Raw genomic sequence first — 25,022 nt, 5'->3', positions numbered from 1 at the left:
TAATCCTATTATCCTACAAGGTGGGTCCCTTCATGTTTGTCACCTCCCATGCCCCAGGATTCAGGATAAATTTCACAAGGTCCCAGGTATCAGTTAAAGAATTGGGGAAAATTAAAAGCCATTGAGCAGCAAGGAAGAATTTGTGAGTTCCCTGATCATTCCATTATCCCCACAAAGAGGCGTTCTGGGGAACAGACACTCTGCTGGATACATTTGGCTGAGAGGTTCCATGTGAGGAGCCCCCTCCCCCTATCCTCACCCAGTTATTCTCTTCTCTTACAAGGGCAAGCATAAGAGTAACTTTGTCATCAGTGAATAAACAGGCTGCTTGGCACCAAGTATATGGGTGTCAACTGTTTACAGAAGATGTGTGGAAAGGCAGCTTCCCAGCAGCTGAGTGCCTTGGGGCCTATGGGAAGGAGTACCTCCTCTAGATAGGAGGAAGAAGCCTGGGTGAAGTCCTCTTTATTAGAGAAAATGCCCCATCTCACCTGGCCCATTGTCCAAAAACTCAGAGTATGATCATGGAATCATGTTGAACAATTCTGTTTGATGCACCAAATTATTCATTAATGTTTCCTTCAGATGAACTTTGAAATGCTATCATAGTGCTGAGTTCATTTTGGATAGTGTGAGACTCCTAGTTTTCTAAGAAACTGCCCCTCTATCAACACAAATTCAAAAATTCCTTCTATTAGCATTTGTTAAGGTCAATAACATTCACTAATGTGTCTAAATGATGAGACTGCAAAAATTAGAGGCACAGTTCCTGTCTTCACATATGTAAAGCCTTAAAGGAAAAGCAGATGAAAAAATTACAATACAATAGATGCAATAATACATATAACACTCTGAAGCATTCAGAAATAACTGTGTTAAAATTGAGATTACATTTTGCAAGTAACGAAGCAAATATGTTTTTGAATTACCAAAAATATTAAACTTAGGATCCAAATAAAAAATTAAAGTCCATATACAAAGACAAAAGATAGCATGATAATCACTCCTAAAATGGTATTGGGTGATAAAAAATTGAAGAGGAAGATGGTATAGCATATGAGTGAAAAAATATTTTCAGTTGAAAATGGCCTGTATTTGAATTCAAATTTCAGCTCTGTTACCTACTAGTTGTGTGAGTTTAGGCAAATTTTTTAACCTCCATGAGTCTGAATTCTCTCTCTTAAGGAATAGGCACAATAATAACTACCACAATGAGCTATTTTAAGCAATAAATGAATAAAATATGCAAAGCACCTAGCACATGATAGCAAATAAAGGCAGCTATTTTTTCTAAGATTATGGTACCACTTGCAATCTATCTTATTCCATGTACTCATAATTAGGAAAATGGCAAAATGGATGTAGAGTTCTTCTAAGATAGGATTTTAAAGATGTTCTAGAATGGAATTCTGTCTTATTTTCATTTGTTACTTTTCAAAACTATCAACAGAATTTCTGATGCATTACCAGCATTTTTATATGCATCCTTATACTAAAATATGTAGAAAATATCTTAAGATCCATGCCTAGTTGATAGCAAAAATAGAAACAGCTGAGAAAAAATCCTGTTCAATAATGAAATATAAAATGAATAGAAAAATATTAGTATCCAGACAGGTTAAAGCATTCTGGTCACAAAGACACGGATAGAATTGTGAGAAATCCTCAATTACTGAAAAACCTAAAGCTTAACAGTCAAGAAGTTCCTGAACGCATATTGTTACTTCTTTTTACAAACTTCCTCTAGGATAAATTATGGACATTTTAGAGCCACTTTAAAGAGTGTAAATTTTTAAGAAAATTAAAATGAGAATATCAATGTTTAAAAAAAGGAATTATATGCTAAAATAAATTTAGTTTGAAATGCTAGTGATCAATGAAAGCGAGGGGTAAGGAGTATATAGGTATAATCTTTTTTTTCTTTTCTGTGTTCACTTTATTTCTTTTTCTATTGTCTTTCTATGTCTTTTTCTGAATTAATGCAAATGTTCTAAGAAATGATGAATATGCAACTATGTGATGATATTGTGAATTACTGATTATAAATGTTGATGTTTCATTTGGTTTGTTAATTTTTTTAATTAATAAATAAATTTTAAAAAGGAATTATAGAAAATGTATAGCTGGTGCTGCAATAAAAGTTCTTCTTTTAATAATGTGGCACACTTTTTATATTTGTCCTGTTGGTAGTAGAGTGGGAGGGAGGTCTAATTGTACCTGTCTTTAAATATTAGTCTATTCCTTAGTTTTCTCACCTCAAAAATGGAGTTAATAAACCCTTTCCTTTGCCTTTCTCCCAGATATGATGTAAGAATAAAAGCTCATGTGAATCTTTGAACACTTTATAGAAAATAAGCTTAATGAGTTCAGAGTCAATTTTATCACACTGTTCAGAAATTCCATGTGGGTCATATAAGAAACAGATGCGTGTCCTTCCTTGTATCTGATTTCCTAAGAATGAAAAACAAATGCTTATTGTCATCTTGTTGTGACCCTTAACTTCCATTTCTTATAGAGATTCTTTTCTCTAGAGCTATACCATATCACTACTAGCCACATGTGGCTATTTAAATCTAAATTCTCATTTGTTAAATTTTTAATTAAACTAAAGTTAAAAATCCAGTTCCTCAGTTCACAATTAAAGCACTTAATAACCACATTTGACCAGTGGTTACCATGTTGATCAGAAAGCATTTCCATCATCACAGATAGTTCTATTGCAGAATGCTGCCCCAAAGGATACTCGTGCTGAATGTGTCCTGTTGCTTTGTAGGTTCAAGCTGGCCTATGATAGCATTCAAGGATTAAATGACCTTAGAAATTACAGGAAGACTTCATAATCAAGTTATAGTCTGACAAAGGGAAAACCAGAAACAAGTGAAGAAGAAATTAAATGGGTGATAAAAAAGAAAGAGTGGTGGTTAGAAAAACAATATACACTGACATTATTATCAAAGGATAAAACTGATTCAGGAAGTCATTGCTTCAGTAGAAGTGTAATTTTACTTAAAACATTTGTAACATGGTTTGTACTGAATGCATCAATTTTATGCTTATTTTGTGATGTTCTAATTGGGTTTTGAGATGTTCCAGCCAGATCCGCAGAAACTATTCCTTGTCACTACAGTAAAACTTACCTTATGTTTATGGCTAGCACATGTTTCAAAACTTATATAAAAGTTAGCATATGCTGTGGAGCTACTCACGAATCTTGTTCACAATTTTGTATTTATCTTTGCCTGGACCACTTGTACTCAGAAGGAGTTTTTATTCTTACCAATATTGCGGCTTCTATCAGCTGGATGAAAAACTAATTATAACTTAGCATATGTATTACTTGTGCTAAAAGTAATAGGATATCCTCTTATGTTTGCATTTAGGTCATTCTGTCCATTGAAGAAGGTTACAGGCTTCCAGCTCCCATGGGCTGTCCAGCATCTCTACATCAACTGATGCTGCATTGCTGGCAGAAGGAGAGAAATCACAGACCAAAATTTACTGATATTGTCAGCTTCCTAGACAAACTGATCCGCAATCCCAGTGCCCTTCATACCCTGGTGGAGGACATCCTTGTGTAAGATGGAGAATGTTGATTTTTTTTTTCCCCTTGACAATCATAATTTCTTTCAGAAAATAGACAAGAATAACAGGTAGAGAAGAGAATGCTTGCACTGATAACCATCTAGTTGTTGACCTTTTAGAACATTTGGTATAAGCATACTCTTTTTATTAGTTGAAAAAAGAAATTATTAACATTAAATGAAAACTGAATTTTTTTTAACAAGAAAGCACATTTTCCCCTTCTCTCCATATCTAGTCTTTCTGAATTACTTTGTTGATATTTTTTCCTGTGAAGGTCTTTGGTATCTGTATATTCTTTCTTTATTTACTGATCCTTCTTCACCATTATAGGTAGAATTTGTATGTGCCTGCAGCCTCTTTAATTTTCTTGTCCATTTTGTGTCCTGTCCCTTGATTTTAAATGGTAAGCAAGACAGGGGCAATTTGTGAATCAGCCAGGAGCAAGGATGTCTCCTGCTGATATGATCACACCCAGCTGCTGTAACTTTCCATTCCTAAAACAAGAAAAAGACAGATGACAAGACAAGAAAATGAAGGCACTCATATACCATTTTATAAAAGTCAGTAGAGTTAAGAAGAACTACTCACTTCTCTCTGAAAAGCAATTATAAGAAGGGGAAAAATAGAAAAAGAAAGGACTATCATCTATGTCTGAAAATATATTTAAAATAATAAGTTGAAAATATATTTCTTTATTTAGGCCAGTTTTAACTTAGAAATATCCAAAGCATTTCCAACTCACTTTCCTGACTCAGAGAATGGCCAACAGGATATACAGACATTCAGCTTCAGGTCACAGGTTTAAGTCAGTGCAGAATTTTAGTGTCAAGAAGGCTGAAGGCTCTTCAAGGACTAGTTGAAACAGGTCTCAGTTCACAGCAGAGCGCATAAAAGTTCACCTCTAAATCACTAATTGGCAGTCTCAGTAAAGTGAAGCCAAGCATGAAATAGCTGGAGATTAAACTATTACTCTAGCTCATCTTCCCTAAAGCAGTCTAGCACAAGAAGCGGTAAAGGAGAAAAAAAAAAAAGTAAAGGCACTTTGGATTTCATCATAAAAGCAATGGAGAGCCACTGAAAGATTTTAAGCAAGAGAATGGTATGATCACATTTGCATTTCTGAAAGCTCACTCTAGGGATAATTTAGACTGAGAGTGCAAAACAGAATAAGACTGGAAACAGAGATAGTTAGATGTTTGAAGCAATCCAAGCTAGAAAAGGTCAGGGTTTCACTTATGAAATGGGAATTAGCTTAAGGTCAGGACATAAGAGAATGGATTTATCATTAGGTAAGGAAAACCAATGTGTCTTGGTCACTAGCTTAATATGGAGGGAGAAGGAGGCAAAATAATTAAGAAACGTTTGTCTATTTCTTTTTTAGACAAGTTGATTGATGATATTACCATTAGTTAAGAGAGAGAGAAAGAACAAGATTTTGGAATGGGTCCCATCCACTGTCCCACCCCAATCAAATGGCAGCATGAGATACTTTAGGGCTCTATCCCCCTCAGAAGCTTTGAACAACCAGCAAGACTGGCAGAAATATCTTTCTTAGGGCTCCAGAAAACAATTAAAGGACTGCACTAAATCAAGAAAAGTCTTAAAAGCAATAGGATCTCACCCAACCAGGATGGCTCTTTCTTCCTCCCTCACTAGCTCAGCATGGAGCAGAGCTGTGCTCCCAGTGCAGATCTCTGACCCCAGTTCCAAAGGGAGCAGAATGCCTCTTGTGCATATGCTGGGAGCATGTATGTCTAGCCCAATCTGTCTGCTATTGGCCAGAGACACTCACTCTCTCAGAACTTGCCCTGCAGATAGAAGGGAACTCAAAGAATTCTCCTACAGTGTTTTGGAGGAGAGCAGTCAATTTATGCTGCCTGGGCCAGGAGATTGCTGACTGTAGGACAAACAGTGCAGCACCCAGAATCATGAAAAAATTGTTTTCTGGGGAAGAGGGGACATTTGAAACCCTGTAAATATGGCACATGCTCCAGACAAGGCACGTGCTCAGAAAGGATCAGGGAAGCCCCTAAGCTTTGACCTGAAGGAGAGCACTTGCACAGGTCAATCTGCAGGAGTAGGAAAGGTGTGTTTTATGTTTCATCTTTTTTTTTTTTTTTTGCTAGCTCCTAACATTCAAGGAAAACTCCATCATATCAGTAGCTGATACAAACCTACGGAAAAGACACCACAGAGTCTAAATTTCAGCTATAGCATGTTAAAATATCAAAATGCCCAGCTTTCAACAATTCATGCAAATAAACAGGAAATGATGGTCCAAGCAAAGGAAAAAATTAAAGCACTTGCAACCTCAATGAGAAAGGCTAGACCTAGGATATACCAGACAAAGACTTTTAAAAGATGGTCTTACAGTGCTACCTATCATAACTTGCCAAATCCCAACCAGATCATTCCTGCCAATCCTAAAGAACACCTAGGACATTATGTAAGATTCTACAAATGTTCAATGCACTAGGGTAACTTTCCAGAAACTACAACCTCCAAATGGGTCCCTGAACCAGATAAGTCCTGAAATGCAGAGGGGCCAGCCCTTCCAGAACATCAACTAGTTCCATCCCCCTAACCCATATTATTGTCAGCCCCTTCCAACATGAAAAAGTCGGAATGGGCATAGACCAAATACCCCTAGAGGGTGGGAGAAAGATCAAAGGTGATAGTGGAGTTATACAGAGAAGGTAGGTTTTAACAATCAAGTATGATTGCTGAATCATTATATTGATATTTCTTTTAGTCTTCCATATCTTAGAGCAGCTAGAAGTAAAAACCTAAAATTCTGCAATTGCAACCCATGCCAAACTCTGAAATCTGTTCCACAACGAATTATTGTGATGTGCTTTGAAATTTATTGTGTGTGTGTATATATATATATATATATATATATATATATATATATATATATATATATATATATATATATATGTTATTTTTCACAAAAAAAAGTATTGAAAAGTCTATTGTGGTGATAAATGCACAGCTATATGATGATATTATGAACCATTGATTGTACATTTTGGATGATTACATGGTATGTCATATATAAATAAAACATAAATAATTTTTTAAAAGATGGTATTAAATATACTCAAAGAGCTAAAGGAAAACATGGACAAAAAACTAAAGGAAATGAACACAAACAGAATAGCAATAGAGAGATGGTAATTATGACAAGGAACAAAACAGAATTGAAGACCATAGTAAGAAAAATTAAAAGTTCTCTAGGAGGGTTCAGTAGCACACTGAAGCTGGCAGAATAAAGAATCAGTGAATTCAAGATAAAGACAATTTAAATCATTCATCTGTGGAACAAAAAGGAAAGAATGAAAGGAAAAGTGAACAGAGCATGAAGAACCTGTATACCATCAAGCATACCAATATGTACATTGTGAGGGTCCCAGAAGGAAAAGAAAGAAAGAAAGAGGCAGAGAGAATATTTAGGGAAATAATGGCTAAAAACTTCCCAAATTTAACAAAGACACAAATATACATATTTGAGACCCTTAACAAACTCCAGACAGGATAAACCTAAATAGACCCATGCTGAGATATATTACAGTCAAATGTCAAAGACAAAGAGAGAATTCTGAAAGCCACAGGCAGGAAACAACATGTCACATATCAGCATGTCTTTAAAATTTAGTGCTGATTTCTCATCAGAAACTATGGAGGCAAGAAGGCAGTGGGATGACATATTTAAAATACTGAAAGCAAAAAATTGTCATCTGTCATGGTCAGGTTCATGTGTCAACTTAGCCAGGTGGGGGTATCCAATTGTCTGGTCAAGCAAGCCCTGGCCTATCTGTTGCTATGAGGACATTTCATGGACGTAAATCATGATAATAGTTGGCTGTATCCATAGCTGGTTGCATTTGTAATCAGATAAGGGAAGTGTCTTCTGCAATGAGTGATGCTTAATCTAATCACTGGAAGCCTTTTAAGGAGAATTCAGAAGAGACAGTCACTCTTCCTGCTTCAGCCAGCGAGTCTCTCCTGTGGAATTCGTCCAGACCCTTCATCAGAGTTGCCAGATTGCAGCCTGTTCTATAGACCTTGGACCCTTACATTCCCATGGTTTCTCAGCCAGCTCTCCGGAGAGGTTGTTGAGGACCTTCATTGGAGTTACCAGCTTACAGCCTGCCCTACAGACCTTGACCGGCACATTCCCATGGTTATATGAGAAACTTAAACAAATTTTTTATCTATGGATATTGCCTGCTGATTCTGTTTTTTTAGAGAACCCTAGCTAATGCACCATCCAGGAAATTTTTCCTACAAATCTTTCTTTCAGGAATGAGGGCAAAATTAAGACATTCCCAAATAAATAAAAGCTGAGGGAGTTCATCACCATTAGACTGGCTGAATAAGAGATGCTACAGAGAATTGTGCAGGTTGAAAGGGAAGGACAATAGACAGTAGTCGAGAGCCCATGGAGAAATAAAAAATCTCCAGTGAGAGTAAGGACCTAGGTAAATATAAATGCCAATACTAGTATATTTTTGGTTTGTAACTACACTTTGTACAAATACATAAAATGCCAAATACATAATACATAAAATATAAGGATAAGTCACTGGATCTGAACTCATAGTAGATAAATATGTAATATGTGACAAGAACTACATAAAGGTAGAGAGATGGAGGAGTATAGGAACATAGTTTGGGTATACTATTGAAGTAAGTTGGTATATCAAAGCAAATGAGATTTAAATTTAAGCCCCATAACTACAAAAAAAAATTCAAGTATATGAATTTTTCAATTCAAGTTGCCAAGAGTTGGGGGCAGGGAAGGGTATAGGGTTTCTGTTTGGGGTAATGGAAAAGTTTAAGTAATGGAAGGTGGTGAGGGTACTGCATTATTGTGAATGTGATTAATTCCCACTGAATGGCATACGTGGGAACTGTTAAAATGGGAAAGTTTACATTGTAAATATGTTCCCACAATTTATAAAAAGGAAGAAAAACTAAAGAGAATGACAATTAAATGCAATACATAATCCTGGATGGGACCTAGCAAAGGAGAAGAGGCTCAAAGGGAGAGTATTAGGACAAATGAAAAATTGAAACATAGAATATAAGCTTTATATAAATATTAAACTTATTGACTTTCATAACTGCACTTTCAGTCGATATATAAATGAATATCTTTGTTCTTAGGAAATGTACATGGTAGTATTAAATGTTCAAAAAGCATGATGTATATAACCTGCACTCAAGTATTCAGAAAATGGGTAGGTGGATCAATGGATAGATACGGTAAAAAGCTCAAAATGGCATAACTGGTATCTGGAATGGGTAGGGGTATGTTGGAGTTCTCTGCATAATGTTTGCATTATTTTTGTAACTATCTTATAAGTTTGAACACATTTCAAAATTAAAAAAGAAAGATTTTGGAATGGAAAATGAGACCATTTTGAACATACTGAGTTGGAGATGTCTTTGTGACATTTAAGTGGAGATGTCTAGTAGATAATTATGTTTATAGGTTCAACCTCATATGGAAAGATCTGGGCTGGAGTTGTAGATCTGGAGAGCATTCAGTATATGGTTTATAGTTGAAACTTTAAGAGTAGCAAGATCAACCATGGGGGAATATAAAGAATCAGGATAAACACAGGGAAAAAATTCAACCCTCTGGAACACCAAGATTTAAGAACCAAATTAAAGAGTACCCAAAGGAGATTGAGAAAGAAAAACCAGATAGATAATGAGGAAAACAGCAAAACCGCAGTATGATGGTTTGGAGGTTTTATAGACCCCAGAAAAAATCACATTCTTAAAGTTAATCCATTCCTGTAGGTGTAGAACTTATGTGGGTAGGACCTATTGATTCAGTCATTTCAATTTAGGCATGCCCCAGGTGGGTCTTAATCCTCTTACTGAAATCCTTTGTAAGGCTGAGAGAGAAACAACCAGAAGTTGAAAACAACGAAACCTCAGAAAGAAAGACCAGGAGACACTGGTGATATACCTTGCCATGTGACAGAGGAGCCCTGGCTCACCACCAGCCTTTCTTCAGGGAGAAAGTATCACCTGTTGATGCCTTGATTTGGACATATTTATGGCCTCAGAACTGTAAATTTGTAAGTTAATAAATCCCCGTCGTAAAAGCCAACTCATTTCTGGTGTATCACAATTCAGCAACTTTAGCAAGCTAAAACAAGTGTTATCATCAAAACCAAAAGAGAAGAGAGTTTCAAGGAGTATAATGTCCATGTCCATGACTTCAGAAAGCTCCAGTAAGATAAAAAGTGAAATGTGTTCACTAGTTTTAGCAAAAAGGTGCTCATGGGAAGCCTTTTAAGAGCATTTTCAATAAAATTATTAGGTAGGCCAGATTGCAACAGAGAAAATGTGAATATGAGGTCAGAGAGAAGGGCAATATACAGTACTAATATTTTTTCCAAGAAAACTGTCTCAAGGTAAAGAGAACTAATTAGAGAAAATATTTCTTAGTGGGTTTTCGTTTTATTTGTTTTTGATAGAGACTTGTGCATGTTTTAATGTTGAGAAAAAAGAGCTAGTAGATAAGGTTCATGGAGTGAGATTAATGGAGGAGAATATTGGCATCTATAAACTTCAACCATTAATCTAGGCCTCTTGTGATTTACAATTAATAGACCCTATAACTAGTACCCATCAACAATGTTCTTTAACTGTTTTTAAGGCTATAGAAGTAAGCAGGTAAGAAGAGCCTAGCATGGAAGTCTAATAGGAAACTTTTAGAAGGAAAGCAGATCAAACTTAATTTCTTCCCCTCTTTGGAGAATATGAATGTTCATTGTGTTTGGAAAATATTCATAAAAATTTTAAGATGAGAAAATGCCAAAAGTAAAAAGGATCCAGAGATCAAGTCAAGATGAGGGGACATGTCTGAAGACCAAAGGTTTATGATTTAGTGGGGTGTTCAGCAATCCAGTGGAACAAGCAGTGAATAGTAGGCTCTGTGATAGCACTGTCACATACAGGCCAGGAGCTGGGTGCTTTATCTATAGTTGGCAGCTGGGTTCAGTTCTAATCTCCAAGAAACCAAATGGAAATTTTTCTGATTGACTTGCCATCCTTGTTTCTGACAAAGACATACGTGCTACTGATTTTGCATTTAATATACTTTTGTTTGTGAAACAAAAGAAACCAGAGGTCTAAAAGGTATCATGCCTGAACCTTTATCAGCATTCCTGTTTTCACTGCAGCTTGAGTGGGTTCTCTTATCCACTCTCATCTCTAGGACCACCCTCCCACTCTGTCCCTGATACCAGAAAAAGGAGACTGAAAAACTGGTAGATTAAAATATAGCTACATTAGCTAAGGATTAGGTTTATAACACCGTGGACTCCACTCCTCCATCTCCCAAATCTCAGAGCCCAGTTGTCTGTCCCAGAATGATGCTGGATTAAGAAAGCAAGACCATAATATAGAATTTTGATCTTTGCTCCTATGTGTCTCTCAAACATGTAAAAGGCCTAAGTCTTAAATCCACAGCAATTAAAATCTCTTGCACTTTCCTTTTCTCTTGTATCCCAGCCACCCAGATTTCTCTCATGATTCTATGCTGACACGGCTCTCTCATCCACCATGGCCTTTGTTCTACTCTAGTTGCTTTTTTCTCAAGAATTCACCTGAGAAGCTTTTATCCTTTCTCTCAACAGTGTGGTGAAAGGGAAAGAAATTAAGGTGACAGAGGGGGATGAGAAAGGCTGTGAAGCCTGCAACTTAATGATTTTATACTAGAATATTGGAAATTTCATAAACTTTATATCTAAAGCCTTTCCATTGCAAAAGACAGAACACCTCATAGGAAAAAAAATGTTAGTGCAAAATTTGATCAGAAAGGGCTTTCATTATCTGGAGCAGCAGTTCTCATCTTCTTCTGCTACCCACATTCTTGTGCCTGACACTCTCCCATGGGACTATTAAGAGTTCTGTGCAGTTTCCAACATGTTTTCTTTGTCTCCTACCTAAAGGAGTATATGGATATATAAGTGGAAGTGCCCATCTTATATTATAACCTTAAATACATTTAATTGTAAAAAATAATTTTTGAAAGTTCTTTATTAATATAGGCAGTCATCCTTTCATAGATGTGAATTTCAAACTACCCCCTTTCATTCATTATATAATAATGTCTTATAATTACCTTTCAAAGAATTATTTGGAGCTGTCACATGACGCACTGCTCCTGGGAGAAAGGCTTGCCTTGAGGCCAAGGCTGTTTGGAGAAAGGTATCTGGTGCAGTGCCTGTCCCTGCCTTTTTTAATGACCTCTGGCTCCCTTTCCATTGACCCTTAGAACCAAACTCATCGCTGCTTACAGCCCCAAGTTAAGCGGACCTCCATGGAGTCTAGGGTTACATCTGAGATCCCACAGTTTAATACCACAAAGAGGATCAGTGACCTTATGACCTTATGGATGTACCTTCACCTATCCCTGCCTTCCCCATCTCCACCCCCATTGTTCTAGACATTCATTCTCCAACATCCTCAACCCCACCTCTACTCTCCCCACTCCCTCCCTCCAGCCCCCCCACCCCTGCAGCCTACAGAGCACACTAGGTTTCAGTCAGCTGGCCAATACCCTACAGCGCATTGGAAAAATAAGGATCTCCTCCATCCCCTGCCCTAGGTCCCTAGCATATCACTGACATAGAATTTTTCATGATAGTCACCTGCCTCAGAAATCTTGCTCAGCCTAGATTAAGGCGATTTATAATTATTTGCACTCCGCATTGAGCTATAGTTAGGAACTTTATGATATTTTAGCCCTTAGGGAACTGAAAATAACTCCTCTATTCCTTAATACGTATAAATCCATTGTTGAACTCTCAAGCCCTTCACTTCCAGTGATATGTGAATCACGAAGGCAGAGGGAAGCTCTTACCAGTATCACAATTAAGTATATGTTTTAGAGAACTATGAGTAAATGTTATAAGATTGAATGTACCACCTCACCCATCCCGTTAATAAAGTACCTATAGTGCTATCTTTTGAAGGCAATAAATTTTGACAGTTTGATATAAAATAGTCCATACATTTCTAAAAGATCTGGCTCAATGATGTCTAAAATAGACATAATCAGCACTTGCTAAACTGTTTATCTCAAGTCATGTACAATTTTTATTTTGTTTTGATTTTTGTTACTCACTTTTAATATTTTTCATAAAAAGTGAGTAACAAAAGAAAAAAACTGGCTGGCTAATGCAATTGAAGATAAGCAAAGTTTTCTGGAAGAAAGACAGAATATTGAATATTGATCAGGAGTTGTGAAACTTCTCCCGGATAGGAAATAAGAATTCAATTCACATGAACTGCTGATACAAGACAGTAATATAAAACTCATGTTAATAAAAACACTAATATGGATACAAATTCTTAATATATATTATCAATAGTAATTATTACTGCCATTTATGGAGAGCCTACTATGTGCCAGTCATTGTACAGGTATTCTATAAATCAAGTCATTTAAAACTCATTATTATTGTCTCTTCCTCAGATAAGGAATAAAGACTCAAAAACACTAATTTTATGAAGGCTATATGGCAAATAACTAGTACATCAGGAATTTAAACAAAATCCACTAACTCCAAAGCCCTGTTCTTTCCACTATACAATATAGAAACACAAAATGGCAAGGTGTTTCCCAATTCAGAACTGTTGCAGAATTATGATTTTAGGAAAAGAGTGTACATTTTCACATTTCCATATAAATAGAGGTTGTCTGAGCTAATCAGACTTCATAAATGGAAATAAATTAAAATTCCAGAGACAATTTTTAGTGGGACACAGTCTGTTACTTTATACTCCACTAGACAAATACAAGCAAGGATCTAGAGTATATGCCCCCAGTTATAGGACTAAGCAAACACATAATCCATATAGACCCCCAACATCTCCCTATAACATGAAAAAAGAAAGTAGTAATTATGACAAAATAGAAAAATGAAGAAAAAAATATGGCAGTGGTATGGTTCTAGAATTACATCCCCAGGCAATTCTGCTCATTGAATTTTTCCAGAGTTGACAAATAAATGCTTTGCTTCTTTTCCTTGCTATGGCAGACATAATTAATCATGACAATACTCTTTCCCACTGAGCCCAGATGCTGCCTCGGTATCCTTTTCAGACTGTATTTTGATCACCACTGCTAATGAAGTATAGTTAGTTTGTGATATGAAATCTATTTTCTGTCCCTAGGTTATTCTTCACAAAATAGTCTTTCCTTGAGGTTCAATGATGGCAGTAGTGGCCATGCACTGGGCACCTGTATTAGTCAGGGTTCTCTAGAGCAACAGAACCAACAGGAGATATCTATAAATACAAGATCTATACAGGTGTCTCACACAACTATGGGAATGGAAGAGTCCAAAACCTGTTGAGAAGGTTGTGAAGTTGGCAGCTCTGATGAAGTCTTAAAGAACTCCAGGGAGATGCTTTCTGGCTGAAAAAACAGTGAAAAAGTCTGTCTTCTTTAATAGTCTCCAACTGATTAGGATTACCTTGTTTGCAGGAGACACGCCCTTAGTTGATGGCAGATGTGATCCGCCACAGCTGCAATCAACTGACTGATGATTTAATTAACAAGACTTTCCGTTTATCAACCAGCCATGAAATATCCTTGCAGCAATGGTCAGACCAGGGCTTGCCAGACCAGACAACTGGGCACAACTGGACCAAGTTGACCCCAGAACCTAACCATCACAGCCCACTCCTTGTCAACTTGGCAGCTATACACATCACCTTGAAACATGCATAATTTCCAAATAGAACGCAGTAATAGACATATGTTTTGCCTAACAATACTCAGCTGTCCTGCATACAACTGGAAATGTACTACATCTCTCCAGAATAGGATGCAAGTCCTTAGGTAACAGTCACTCTTAAACTTCATATCCCATAACTTAAATACTATAATAAAATAACTTATGTCAAATGATAAGAGGAAAACAAGATATTTGCTTATGTCAAATACAAACATATTCATAACAAAAGCACTCTACTCAGAATAATGGAAATTTTTTTAAAAATATTATTCTTATTCTGCATTTATCCCTCCTAATATTTAAACATATCTGTAATTTTAAAATTTACTTTAAATTGTATCCCTTCATACCTTCTACCAATTATCTGCCTTTGTTAATAAATATATATTATACAATATTTTTTTAGCCTGAATACTTACTAAGAATAAAAGTCTAACAACAACAACAACAAAATTTGTGTTCCCAATTTAAAACTTTGGAGAGTCAGACAATTTGGGTCAAACAGAAAATGCCTGGGGATTAATTTTAATCATGGGAATAAAATTTCAAAAATTCTGAATGCCAACCCCTTTTTGTTTAACTTTGTGATAGAATCCTAAAATGCATCAATTCATAACTCTATTAGGGTTATAATAGATTCTCACCCCAAAGCATGAAATAGCCATAAGATATATGACGTGCTTCTATGCAGTATCATTTTTTAGCATATTGAGTAAAATTCTACTTTAAAATTTTCAAAGAATATCAAGAGATCAAGATTCTTTTACTAATTTAATTTGTGTTCAAGTTGAATATTAGGCTTAATTGTAGAGAGGACAATTTTTTAATCTGATTAAATAATTCCTCCTTTAGAGGTTAGGTAGGTAGTGTATATTAGGAGATAATTATATGGATTAACTGAGCAGTGTGAAATGTGGTCCTTAAATGAGAAAATGTAAAAGCAATGGTATTGAGTAGGATGAAGACTGCTGTTGTGGTTCTAGGTCTGTCTATAATTGCATATAAACCCTTAAACCTGTGATATTACAACTCACTCTACTTACAATTGCTTCGTTCTTCACGCTCCAAACCTGTAAAGTGAGAGAGAAACAAGCATTTTCACAATACAAGGAATAAAATAAACAACATATTGTTGACCATTATATCAACAGTCACCCATTTAGATCTTGTTTTTATTTAATGCAACTAAATGAAAACAGATCATTCATTATGAGTCAGCCATCATGTCATAGATCAAACTTTCCTGTAGAGAATTTAATATTCAAGCCTAAATCATCACTTATTTAATGAATTCTTATAATGTACTCAGCATTGAACTAAGGCCTTTGGAAAATAGAAAGAAATGAGCAATGGTTCCTGCCATCAGGAAGTTTTAACCTGCTCTTTTAAAAAGAATTTTCCACCTTGTGGATTTTTCAAGGAAGCAAATAGATACATGCCCTAAGATTGCATAGCCAACTATAATAAAAAGAATATTGCTAACAATCTAAGAGCCTAACTTCAGGAAATTAATTCTAAGAATTATTAAGCATCCACACATTAAAATTTATGCATTCATTTGAATAGTTGTAAAGACTGTTGAAACATGTAAAATATTCATAAATATATGAAATAAAATGCAATATAAAATAGAATGGACTCCATCTTTACAGCTATGCTAACCACATATAAATGTAATAGCTAAAAAGAAAATAAATTATGTTAGGATAGAAAGGGGAAAGAAGTCCTTTAAGCATGTGATGGCTTCATATTAAAATAGGATCTTATTTATGATAATGTTTCTCAAATTATAACATTTCTTGAACAATTTTAACAGGTTTACTACTAGTATATTTATATGGTGAATATAGTATATTTATATGATGAATATAAAGCTTGGAAAATATCACAGGATAAAAATCTTGGTTTTCAGTGGTAGTGTTGATATCTATCAATAACATGTTCAAAAATGTTCTAAATTAAAAGACCAGAACAATTGTTAGCTCAAATGGCTCATTGAAAAAGAAAAAAAACTTCTTGGCTTTGCCAATGCTATCTGTTCATTTCTGCGTATTTAGATGTATTTTGACTATATATTTATTGCACCTTAAACTGTAGCATTTCCTACTGTACTCCACCCCTTGTCCTAATCTAAATTGACCATAATCCATACTTAAATTCCCCCAAATTTTCTTCATTTTTCTGAGGAAAAAAGTAGACCCTTGACTTTCTATTCTACAACTGTACTTTTTAGAATGTAAGCTGCAGGTTTTTCTGTAAAGACATTTCTCAGGTGGGCAGTGGCCACTAATCATCACATAACAGAAAGTTTTGTGCTCAGCAAAGAGCAAACTGAATTTATCATTGTACGTGTTTGATAAGAAAGGGCATTTATTGTTTATTAGGTGATATTCCAGGGAATTCAGGTGAGGGTGATGGTACCCAGCTGATTGAAAATAGCAGCATTTTTCAATTTTGTTGTAAGATGAAAGAAAAGTTATTGCACAGTGGCTGTGAACAATGAGGAGAACTTGACCTTATAAATCAACTGCTAGCGTGGTGGTATAAAGGCCAAAGAGAAACTAGGTTACTAAAGATGTGTGGAAGGCAGGGAATGGTGGTATTGAGACTTTCTGGAAGCAAATAGTGGATGCTTTTCAACAGGGAAACAGTCCAATTAAGTCTCTTAGTATACAGAATGTCCTCCCATGACCTTTTTATACTAAGTACATAAAATTAGCAAATTACATTTCCACTCACCAATTATATGATATTGTGAAAGCTTAAGAGTTATTCTAGCATTATCTCAGGAGAGAGAAGGGGAAGTCATCTGACCATGCCTTTTGCAACAAAAGCAGCATGGAAATATGAAAGGGAAGTCACTTAGAGACATCCTTTTACATTTTGTTCAGTTTCAAACTTCTTTGACAAGTAAATAAAAGATATGAGAGCCACACTGTTTAAAAATAGGGCAATCTCTCAATTTTCTAACATGTGGTTTTATTAGTATAAATAAGCAATAAGTATAGGTCATTGCACCCCAAAGCACAAGGTTATACATTCTTCTCTAGTGCTCATGGAACATTCTCCAGGATAGTTCATATGCTGGGACACAAAACAGGTCTCTATAAATTTAAAAACATTGAAATTTTTCAAGGCACTTTCTCTGATCACAATGGGATGAAACTGGATCTCAATAACCACCAAAGAATGAGAACATTCACAAATATATGGAGATTAAATACACACACTTAAACAACCAGTGGGTCAAAGAAGAAATTGCTAGAGAAATCAGTAGCTATCTGGAAATGAATAAGAATGAGAATTCAACTTATCAGAACTTATGGGATGTGGCAAAGGCTAGGCTGAGAGGGAAATTTATTGCCTTAAATGCCTATATTAAAAACCAAGAAAGAGCAAAAATAGAGGACTTAACAACAAATCTGGAGGAACTTGAGAAAAAAGAGCAAACTAACCCCAAAGCAAATAGGAGAAGAGAAATAGCGATGATTAAAGCAGAGATAAATGAATGGGAGAACAAAAGAACAACAGAATCAATAAAACCAAAAGTTGGTTCTTTGAGAAAATGAATAAAGTTGATGGGCCACTAGCAAGACTGACAAAAGAAAAAAAGAGAGAGGATGCAAATAAACAAAATCAGAAATGAGAAGGGGTGCATTACCACAGCCCCTGAACAAATAAAAGAAATCATAAGAGAATACTATGCAATACTATACGCCAACAAACTAGACGTCTTAGATGAAATGGACAGATTCTTGGAGACACACAAACTACGCTGACTCAGGAAAAAATAGAAGATCTCAACAAACCAATCACAAGTAGAGATTCAACCAGTCATCAAAAATCTTCCTGAAACCTAGCCCAGCCTCTCCAGAACATCAGATACTTCCATCTCCCTACCCCATATTAGTGACAGACCCTTCCAATATCAAAAATTTAGAATTGCCATAGCCCAAACACCCCTAAAGAGAGGGATGGAAAGATCAAAGATGATGGTGGAGTTACACAGAAAAGATAGGATTTAACAAATGAATGTGAATGCTGAATCATTAAATTGTTATCTCTTTTAGTCTCCAGTATTTTAGAGCAAATAGAAGTAAAAACCCAAAATTGTCAATTGCAGCCCATCTCAAACTCTGAAATATGCTCTGCAACCTAATTGTGGTGCTGTACCTTGAAATTTATAGATTTTTTTGCATATATGTTATTTTTCAGGAAAAAAATCAATTGTGATGATAAAAATATATTTAAGCCCTCTAGCCTCCTATATTCTGGAGCAGCTGGAAAGAAAAATATGAGAGGATCGTATGGTAACCCATGGCAAACTCGGATCTGTCCTGTAACTACTGGTTGAAGAATGCTTTGAAAACTATTGCTTTTTTATTTATTTGCTTTGAATATATATTATACTATACCAAAAAAAAAGGTAGAAATAAAAAAATAAAAGCAAAGAAGAGCATAAAAAAAGTCATTTGTGATGATAAAAACATAGTTCTGCCCTCTAGCCTCCTATATTCTGAAGCAGCTAGAAGGAAAACTGTGAGGGGATTGTATGGTAGCCCATGACGAACTCTGAGATCTGTCCTATAACTACTTGTTGAAAAGTGCTATTGCAAAAACTATTGCTTTTTTTATTTCTTTTGCTTTGTATATATGTTATACTATACAATAAAAAGAGTTTAAAAATAATTCCCTTGGGAGAAAAAAAGATTACTGTCACTCTATCATTGCCTTTCAGACCCATCCATGGCTGGATTCTTCTGTCCTGTCAAACCAACCTTACATTAATTTTGTTTTGTTTTGTATCTTATTCATAGCTGTTTTGGGGCTACATTACCCTATGTTTGGATGTATATAAATCTTATTTATGCAAGTCTATGAAAGGGGAAATTACTTTTTAATAATTAATGCCTATTGAATGTGTGAGAACAAATAAATGGAGGCTTAATCAATGAATTCACCATAAAATGGATAGGGACTATCATAGCAAACATGGAAAAGGCAGAAAAGTATGGATTGAGTGGTAAGTCAGAAAGGTAAGACTGAACAACCTGTGGCTAGTTAGTCTCATGGGGACGTTGGGGGTAGGGGAAGTGAGGCATGAGCAAGTTCCCCAGTTTGAAAACACAACATTATGAAAGTGAAAAAAGTGGGGAGAACTTAGAAAAATTTTCATTTTCTTAGGATATATCAAGTATAATGCCCAGTAGTGGCAAAAGGCTGAAAAGGACAAAAAAAAAAAAAAGTATTTCACCAAATAAAAGTGGCTGATTTGAATATGATGGAAAATTAGAGCTTTTTTTAATACGAAGATGAAAACATAAGTTGTAAGAATACTGTGAAAGGAGAAAAGGAAGTTGGATAATTTTTCCTTTTTCTGACTTTTAAATCGTCTTTTATTTTTCCTTGTAGAATGCCAGAGTCCCCTGGAGAAGTTCCTGAATATCCTTTGTTTGTCACAGTCGGTGACTGGCTGGATTCTATAAAGATGGGGCAATATAAGAATAATTTTATAGCAGCAGGGTTTACAACTTTTGACTTAATTTCAAGAATGAGCATTGAGTAAGTGGTACTAGACTTATCACTGTATTTAGATGCTCAGTTTGGGGATTATAAATTCAAATGCTATATCAGAAACACCATGGTTAAACTACCTTTCTTAAGGCTAGTATGACATTTCTAGTCTTTTCTCAGCATTTCTGATTATTGTTCATGGAAGTTGGACATTACACTTTTTAATTATTATTCTTTCAAAACTATATTTAATTCAAATAGCTATCTAAAATAATTATTTTTAAAATGCTTTCTGAAATGCATTTTGCTCTTGTTCACATCACAGAATTTACATCAATATAGTTTTTCTTCCTTTATTAGAGAATCTGTGGGTTTACAGAACAATCATCCATAAAATACAGGATTCTCATATACCCCCCGGTTATTAACCCCTTGCATTGATGGGGAACATTTATTACAGTTGATGATAACACATTTTTACAATGATCCTATTAATTATAGTCCACAGTTTAATTTAGGGTTCACTGTGTGGTGTAGTCCCTGGATGTTTTAAATTGTTTTTCTGTTGCCATATGTACAACTAACATTTTCCCTTTTAATCACACTCAGATATACATTTCGATGCTGCTAATTACATTCACAATGTTATGCCATCATCACCACCATCAATTACCAAAACATTTCCATCATTCCAGATGGCAACCCTGTACATTTTAAGCCTTAACTTCCCATTCCCTACCCCATTCCTTGGTAAACTATATTCTAGATTGTGACTCTATTGTTTGCTTATTCTAATTATTCCAAATCAGTGAGATCATACAATATTTGTCCTTTTGTGTCTGGCTTATTTCATGCAACTTGATGTCTTCAAGGTTCATCCATGTTGCCGTATGTATCAGGATTTCATTCCTTTTTATGGCTGAATAATATTCCACTGCATGTATATACCACATTTAATTATTCATTCACACATGGATGGGCACCTGTGTTGCTTCCATCTTTTGGCAATTGTGAATAATGCCACTATGAACATCTGGTTGCAAATATCTGTTCAAGTCCCTGCTTTCAATTCTGTGGGGTATAAACCTATCACTGGGATTGTTAGGTCATAAGCTAATTCTATATTTAGGTTTCTGACGAACTGCAAAACTGTCTTCCACAGCAGCTGCACCATTTTGCATTGCCACCAGCAATGAATGACTATTCCTGTTTCTCTGCATCCTCTCCAGCACTTGTTATTTTTCATTTTTTAGTAGCAGATATAATAATAGGTATGAAATGGTATCTCATTGTGGTTTTGATTTGCATTTCCCTGAAAGCTAATGTGGGGCACCTTTTCATGTTCTTTCTGGCCACTTGTGTATCTTCTTTGAAGAGCTGTCTGTTCAGGCCTTTGCTCATTTTTAATTGGGTTGTTTATCTTTTTGTTGTTAAATTGAAGGATTTCTTTACATATTTTGGATATTAAACTTTGATCAGATATGTAGCTTCCAAATATTTTCTCCTATCGTGTAGGTTGTCATTTTACTTTCAGGATAAAGTCCTTTAGGGCACAAAAGTTTTAATTTTGAAGAAGTCCCATTTATCTATTTTGTTGCTGTTTGTGCTTTTGATTTAAAGTGTAAGAAACCATTGCCTAACACAAGACCCTGAAGATGCTTCTGTACATTTTCTTCTAGGAGTTTGACAATTCTGGCTCTTATATTTAGGTCTCTGATCCATTTTTGTATAAGATGTGAAGGAGGGGGTCTGCATTTTTTTTAATTTTTGCAAATGGAGATCCAATTTTCCAAATAGCCTTTATTGAAGAGAATCTTCTTTCCCAGTTGAGTAGTCTTTGCCTCCTTCTCAAAAGTCAGTTGGCTCTAAATGTGAGGGTTGATTTCTGACCTCTCAGTTCAATTCCTTGGGCCTATATGTCTGTTCTTGTGCCATTACCATGGTATTTTGATTACTATAGCTTTGTAATAAGTTTTAAGATCAGAAAATCTGAGTCCTCTAACTGCACTCTTCTTTTTCAAGATGACTTTAGCTATTCAGGACCCCTTTCCCTTCCATGTACATTTTTTTTATTGGCTTTTCCATTTCTGCAAAGAAGGCTGTTGAAAATTTTATTGAGATTGTGTTGAATCCCTAAATCATTTTGAGTATAATTGACATTTTAATGAGCTCTTGTCTTCTAATCCATGAACATGGACTGACCTTTGATTTATTTAGGTCTTCTTTGATGTATTTTATCATTGTTTTATAGTTTTTTGTATATAAGTCCTTTACATCCTTGGTTAGACTTATTCCCAGATATTTAATTCTTTTAGTTGCTATTGTGAATGGAATTTTTTCCTTGATTTCTTCTGATTATTTATCGCTCATGTATATAAACACTATTGATTTTTGAGTGTTGATCTTGCACTCCACCACTTTGCTGAATTCATTTATTAATCCTAGGAGCTGTTTTGGGATTTTCAGTATTTTCTGTATATAAGATCATGCCATCTGCAAATAGGGAAAATTTTACTTCTTCCTTTCCAATTTTGATTCCTTTTATTTCTTTTACTTGCCTAATTGCTCTGGCAGGATTTTCCAGTGCAATGTTGAATAAGAGTGGTTACAGTGGGCATCCAGGTCTTGTTCCTGATCTTAGAGAGAAAGCTTTCAGTCTTTTACCATTAGGTAGGATGTTAGCTGTGGGCTTTTCATACATGCCCTTTATCATGTGGAAGAAAACCCTAGTTTTACCTTGGCAAATTATCAATGATTTAAGTTTATTCACATTATCTAATCTATTTATATTACCTTTATCAAATTAATACATTATCTTTTCAGGCCTCCTCCTGTACATTATAATTGCCAAGCCTTTCCCCACCAATTCAAAGATTATCCTTTGGACTGGGTGTGATAACTTGCTCAATTTGTGTTTGAAGGACTAGATCCTAAAACTATTTTGAGCCATATGATATTTCCATTGTTTTCAGATGGGAATGGCATTTCATATGGTTCAACATGATACAAGGGCAATATTTTTCAAATTATTGAAAGTCCTTGAGAGCTCAAGCACAGGCCTCATATACTCACCATTTTGCTAATACTGTTGCAAATTTACACAATTATTCAATTTATTTAACCTTTAGGCCAATGAAATGCCTGAATATTACATATGTATGTGGATTTGAAATTTTTCCTTGTCCCCTTAAATTTGAGATTAACATGATGTATGCTATAGGGTCAAGAAGAAGAAAAAGTAACAAATTCTTGCTGTTCATTTCTATCTCTGCTTAAGCTTTCATATTACCAGCTATACTTTTTTTGTTAAATTCATAAAGCAAATCTGTTATGGTACATATTTATCAGGTCTAAATTTTCATTTTTTCTCTCATATTTACCATATATAAATGTTGATATTCCCCTTTCTTTTTCCCTCTCTTTCTCATCTCCCTCCTCCTTCTCCTCCCCTTTCTCTCTCTTTCTCTCTCTCAGTGACATTAGAAGAATTGGAGTCATACTTATTGGACACCAGAGACGAATAGTCAGCAGTATACAGACTTTACGTTTGCACATGATGCACATACAGGAGAAAGGATTTCACGTATGAAAAGAACACAAGCATCTGTGTTTTGTGCCTCACCATTTCTAAAATGAAGGCTATCCTCTATGCTATCCGTTCTTCTGATTCTCCAAACATCACTTCACAAACTGCAGTCTCCTGTTCAGACTATGGGCACACACCTTATGTTTATACTTCCAACCTGGATTGTAAAATCATGATACATAATTCCTCTCTCAATTACCTGCAAATAAGACCATGGCCCACTACAGATTGTTGCTACACAATGGTAAATAACTCAGCATGGATGTGTAACTTCGTATAACAGTGTGGGGGAGGTGTTTATGGACTGATCTGAAAGGAATTTGCACAGGTGCGGCTTCCTGAACAATGTACTTAGAGTTTGGTGGTAGATGAAAAAGAAATAATTGACACTTCTGTCATGTTTTGTGATCAAGTAGCTTCCAAATTGACGTAAATATTTATTTTTAGATAATTATATTCATTTCTATGGATTGTATTATTACTTTATTTCATAATTGTTTAACTGTTGGTGCCTGATTTTGCTAGAATTACTTGCAGAAATGAACTATGATTTTTGTAGTGAATTCCCATCGTGTGTGATTATGGAAAGAAAGAGCTTATTCGGGAGGGAGAGGGAGAAATAATACTGTGCTTTTAAATCTTCTAAGGCTAGGTTTGTCTATTTTTTTTTTTTTTTGACTTTCTAAAGTCCTACGTATTTCTTAGGTGGTGGTAGTTTAGAGGCATTCCCCCTCTAATGTTTTACTAACTGTAGTACAATTCTCTACTACCTTATAATGATCACCTCTGGAAAGACAAAGAAAGAGTCATTTGCTTTAAAGAGCTCCAAAGAGTGCAGCATGGAAAAAAATCCATGACTGACGCCTTGGTTCATCTTTACAGGTTTCCATAAGTAATTATCCTAGCACTGAGAAAAGTAATTGTTCTCAGTACAGTCACTTTGAATAAAATATCTAAGACTATAGCCTTAGATTTAGTGTAAAAAAGGATTAATTTAAACAATTTTGTGATAGCTATGTGGTGGATCAAGAAAATTAACACATCTACCTGACTGTCTGATAATGGTGCATTTGAAAGTTTAAGAATTTATAAGTTTTATTAAAAAAATAAGTTATGTGAACATGCTGAGCTGTTTTCCAAACTTCCCAAGAGAAAAGTATACCATTGCATGCTCCAAAGAAGATAAAAACAGATCAAACACATGAGCATATATAAATTGTGTGTCAACTTGAGTCTGTAATACTGTAGTATAAAAATGTGAGTACAGCTAAGGTATGTTGTCTTCATAATCTTCTGAACACTTCTCAAAAGCTGCAAAGAAATAGGAAAATATATTTTTAATTGAATTAAACTGAGTCAACTTATCAAAATAGTGCTATCATGTGGACTAATTCAGTCATAAAATCAATTGCTCCATGTGAAAATAAAAATGACTACTGAGCTAAATGGAATATAGGGGAAATTTGTTAAGAGGAAAAAACAGCAGATTGTCTGAAGGTGCTGATTAAATAAATCAGTTTTTTTTATATCAGAGAGAAAGGTGCCATACCTGCATTCCCAAATTC

General features: G+C 35.2%; 1 protein-coding gene across 1 annotated transcript in view; it reads left to right on the top strand.

The window, feature by feature from the left end:
- Positions 1-24,278, top strand: part of EPHA6 (EPH receptor A6) — a 951,964-nt gene extending 927,686 nt beyond the window's left edge. Inside the window, 3 exon segments of the mRNA XM_077118650.1 lie at positions 3,381-3,574; positions 19,770-19,919; positions 23,346-24,278. Coding sequence (XP_076974765.1) covers positions 3,381-3,574; positions 19,770-19,919; positions 23,346-23,460 — 459 coding nt within the window. The 3' untranslated portion in view covers positions 23,461-24,278.
- Positions 24,279-25,022: the final 744 nt, after the last annotated feature.

This window comes from Tamandua tetradactyla, chromosome 10, assembly GCF_023851605.1.
Source record: "Tamandua tetradactyla isolate mTamTet1 chromosome 10, mTamTet1.pri, whole genome shotgun sequence".
NCBI classification, from domain to species: Eukaryota; Metazoa; Chordata; class Mammalia; order Pilosa; family Myrmecophagidae; genus Tamandua; species Tamandua tetradactyla.
This window is presented reverse-complemented; position numbering and strand designations above follow the sequence as displayed.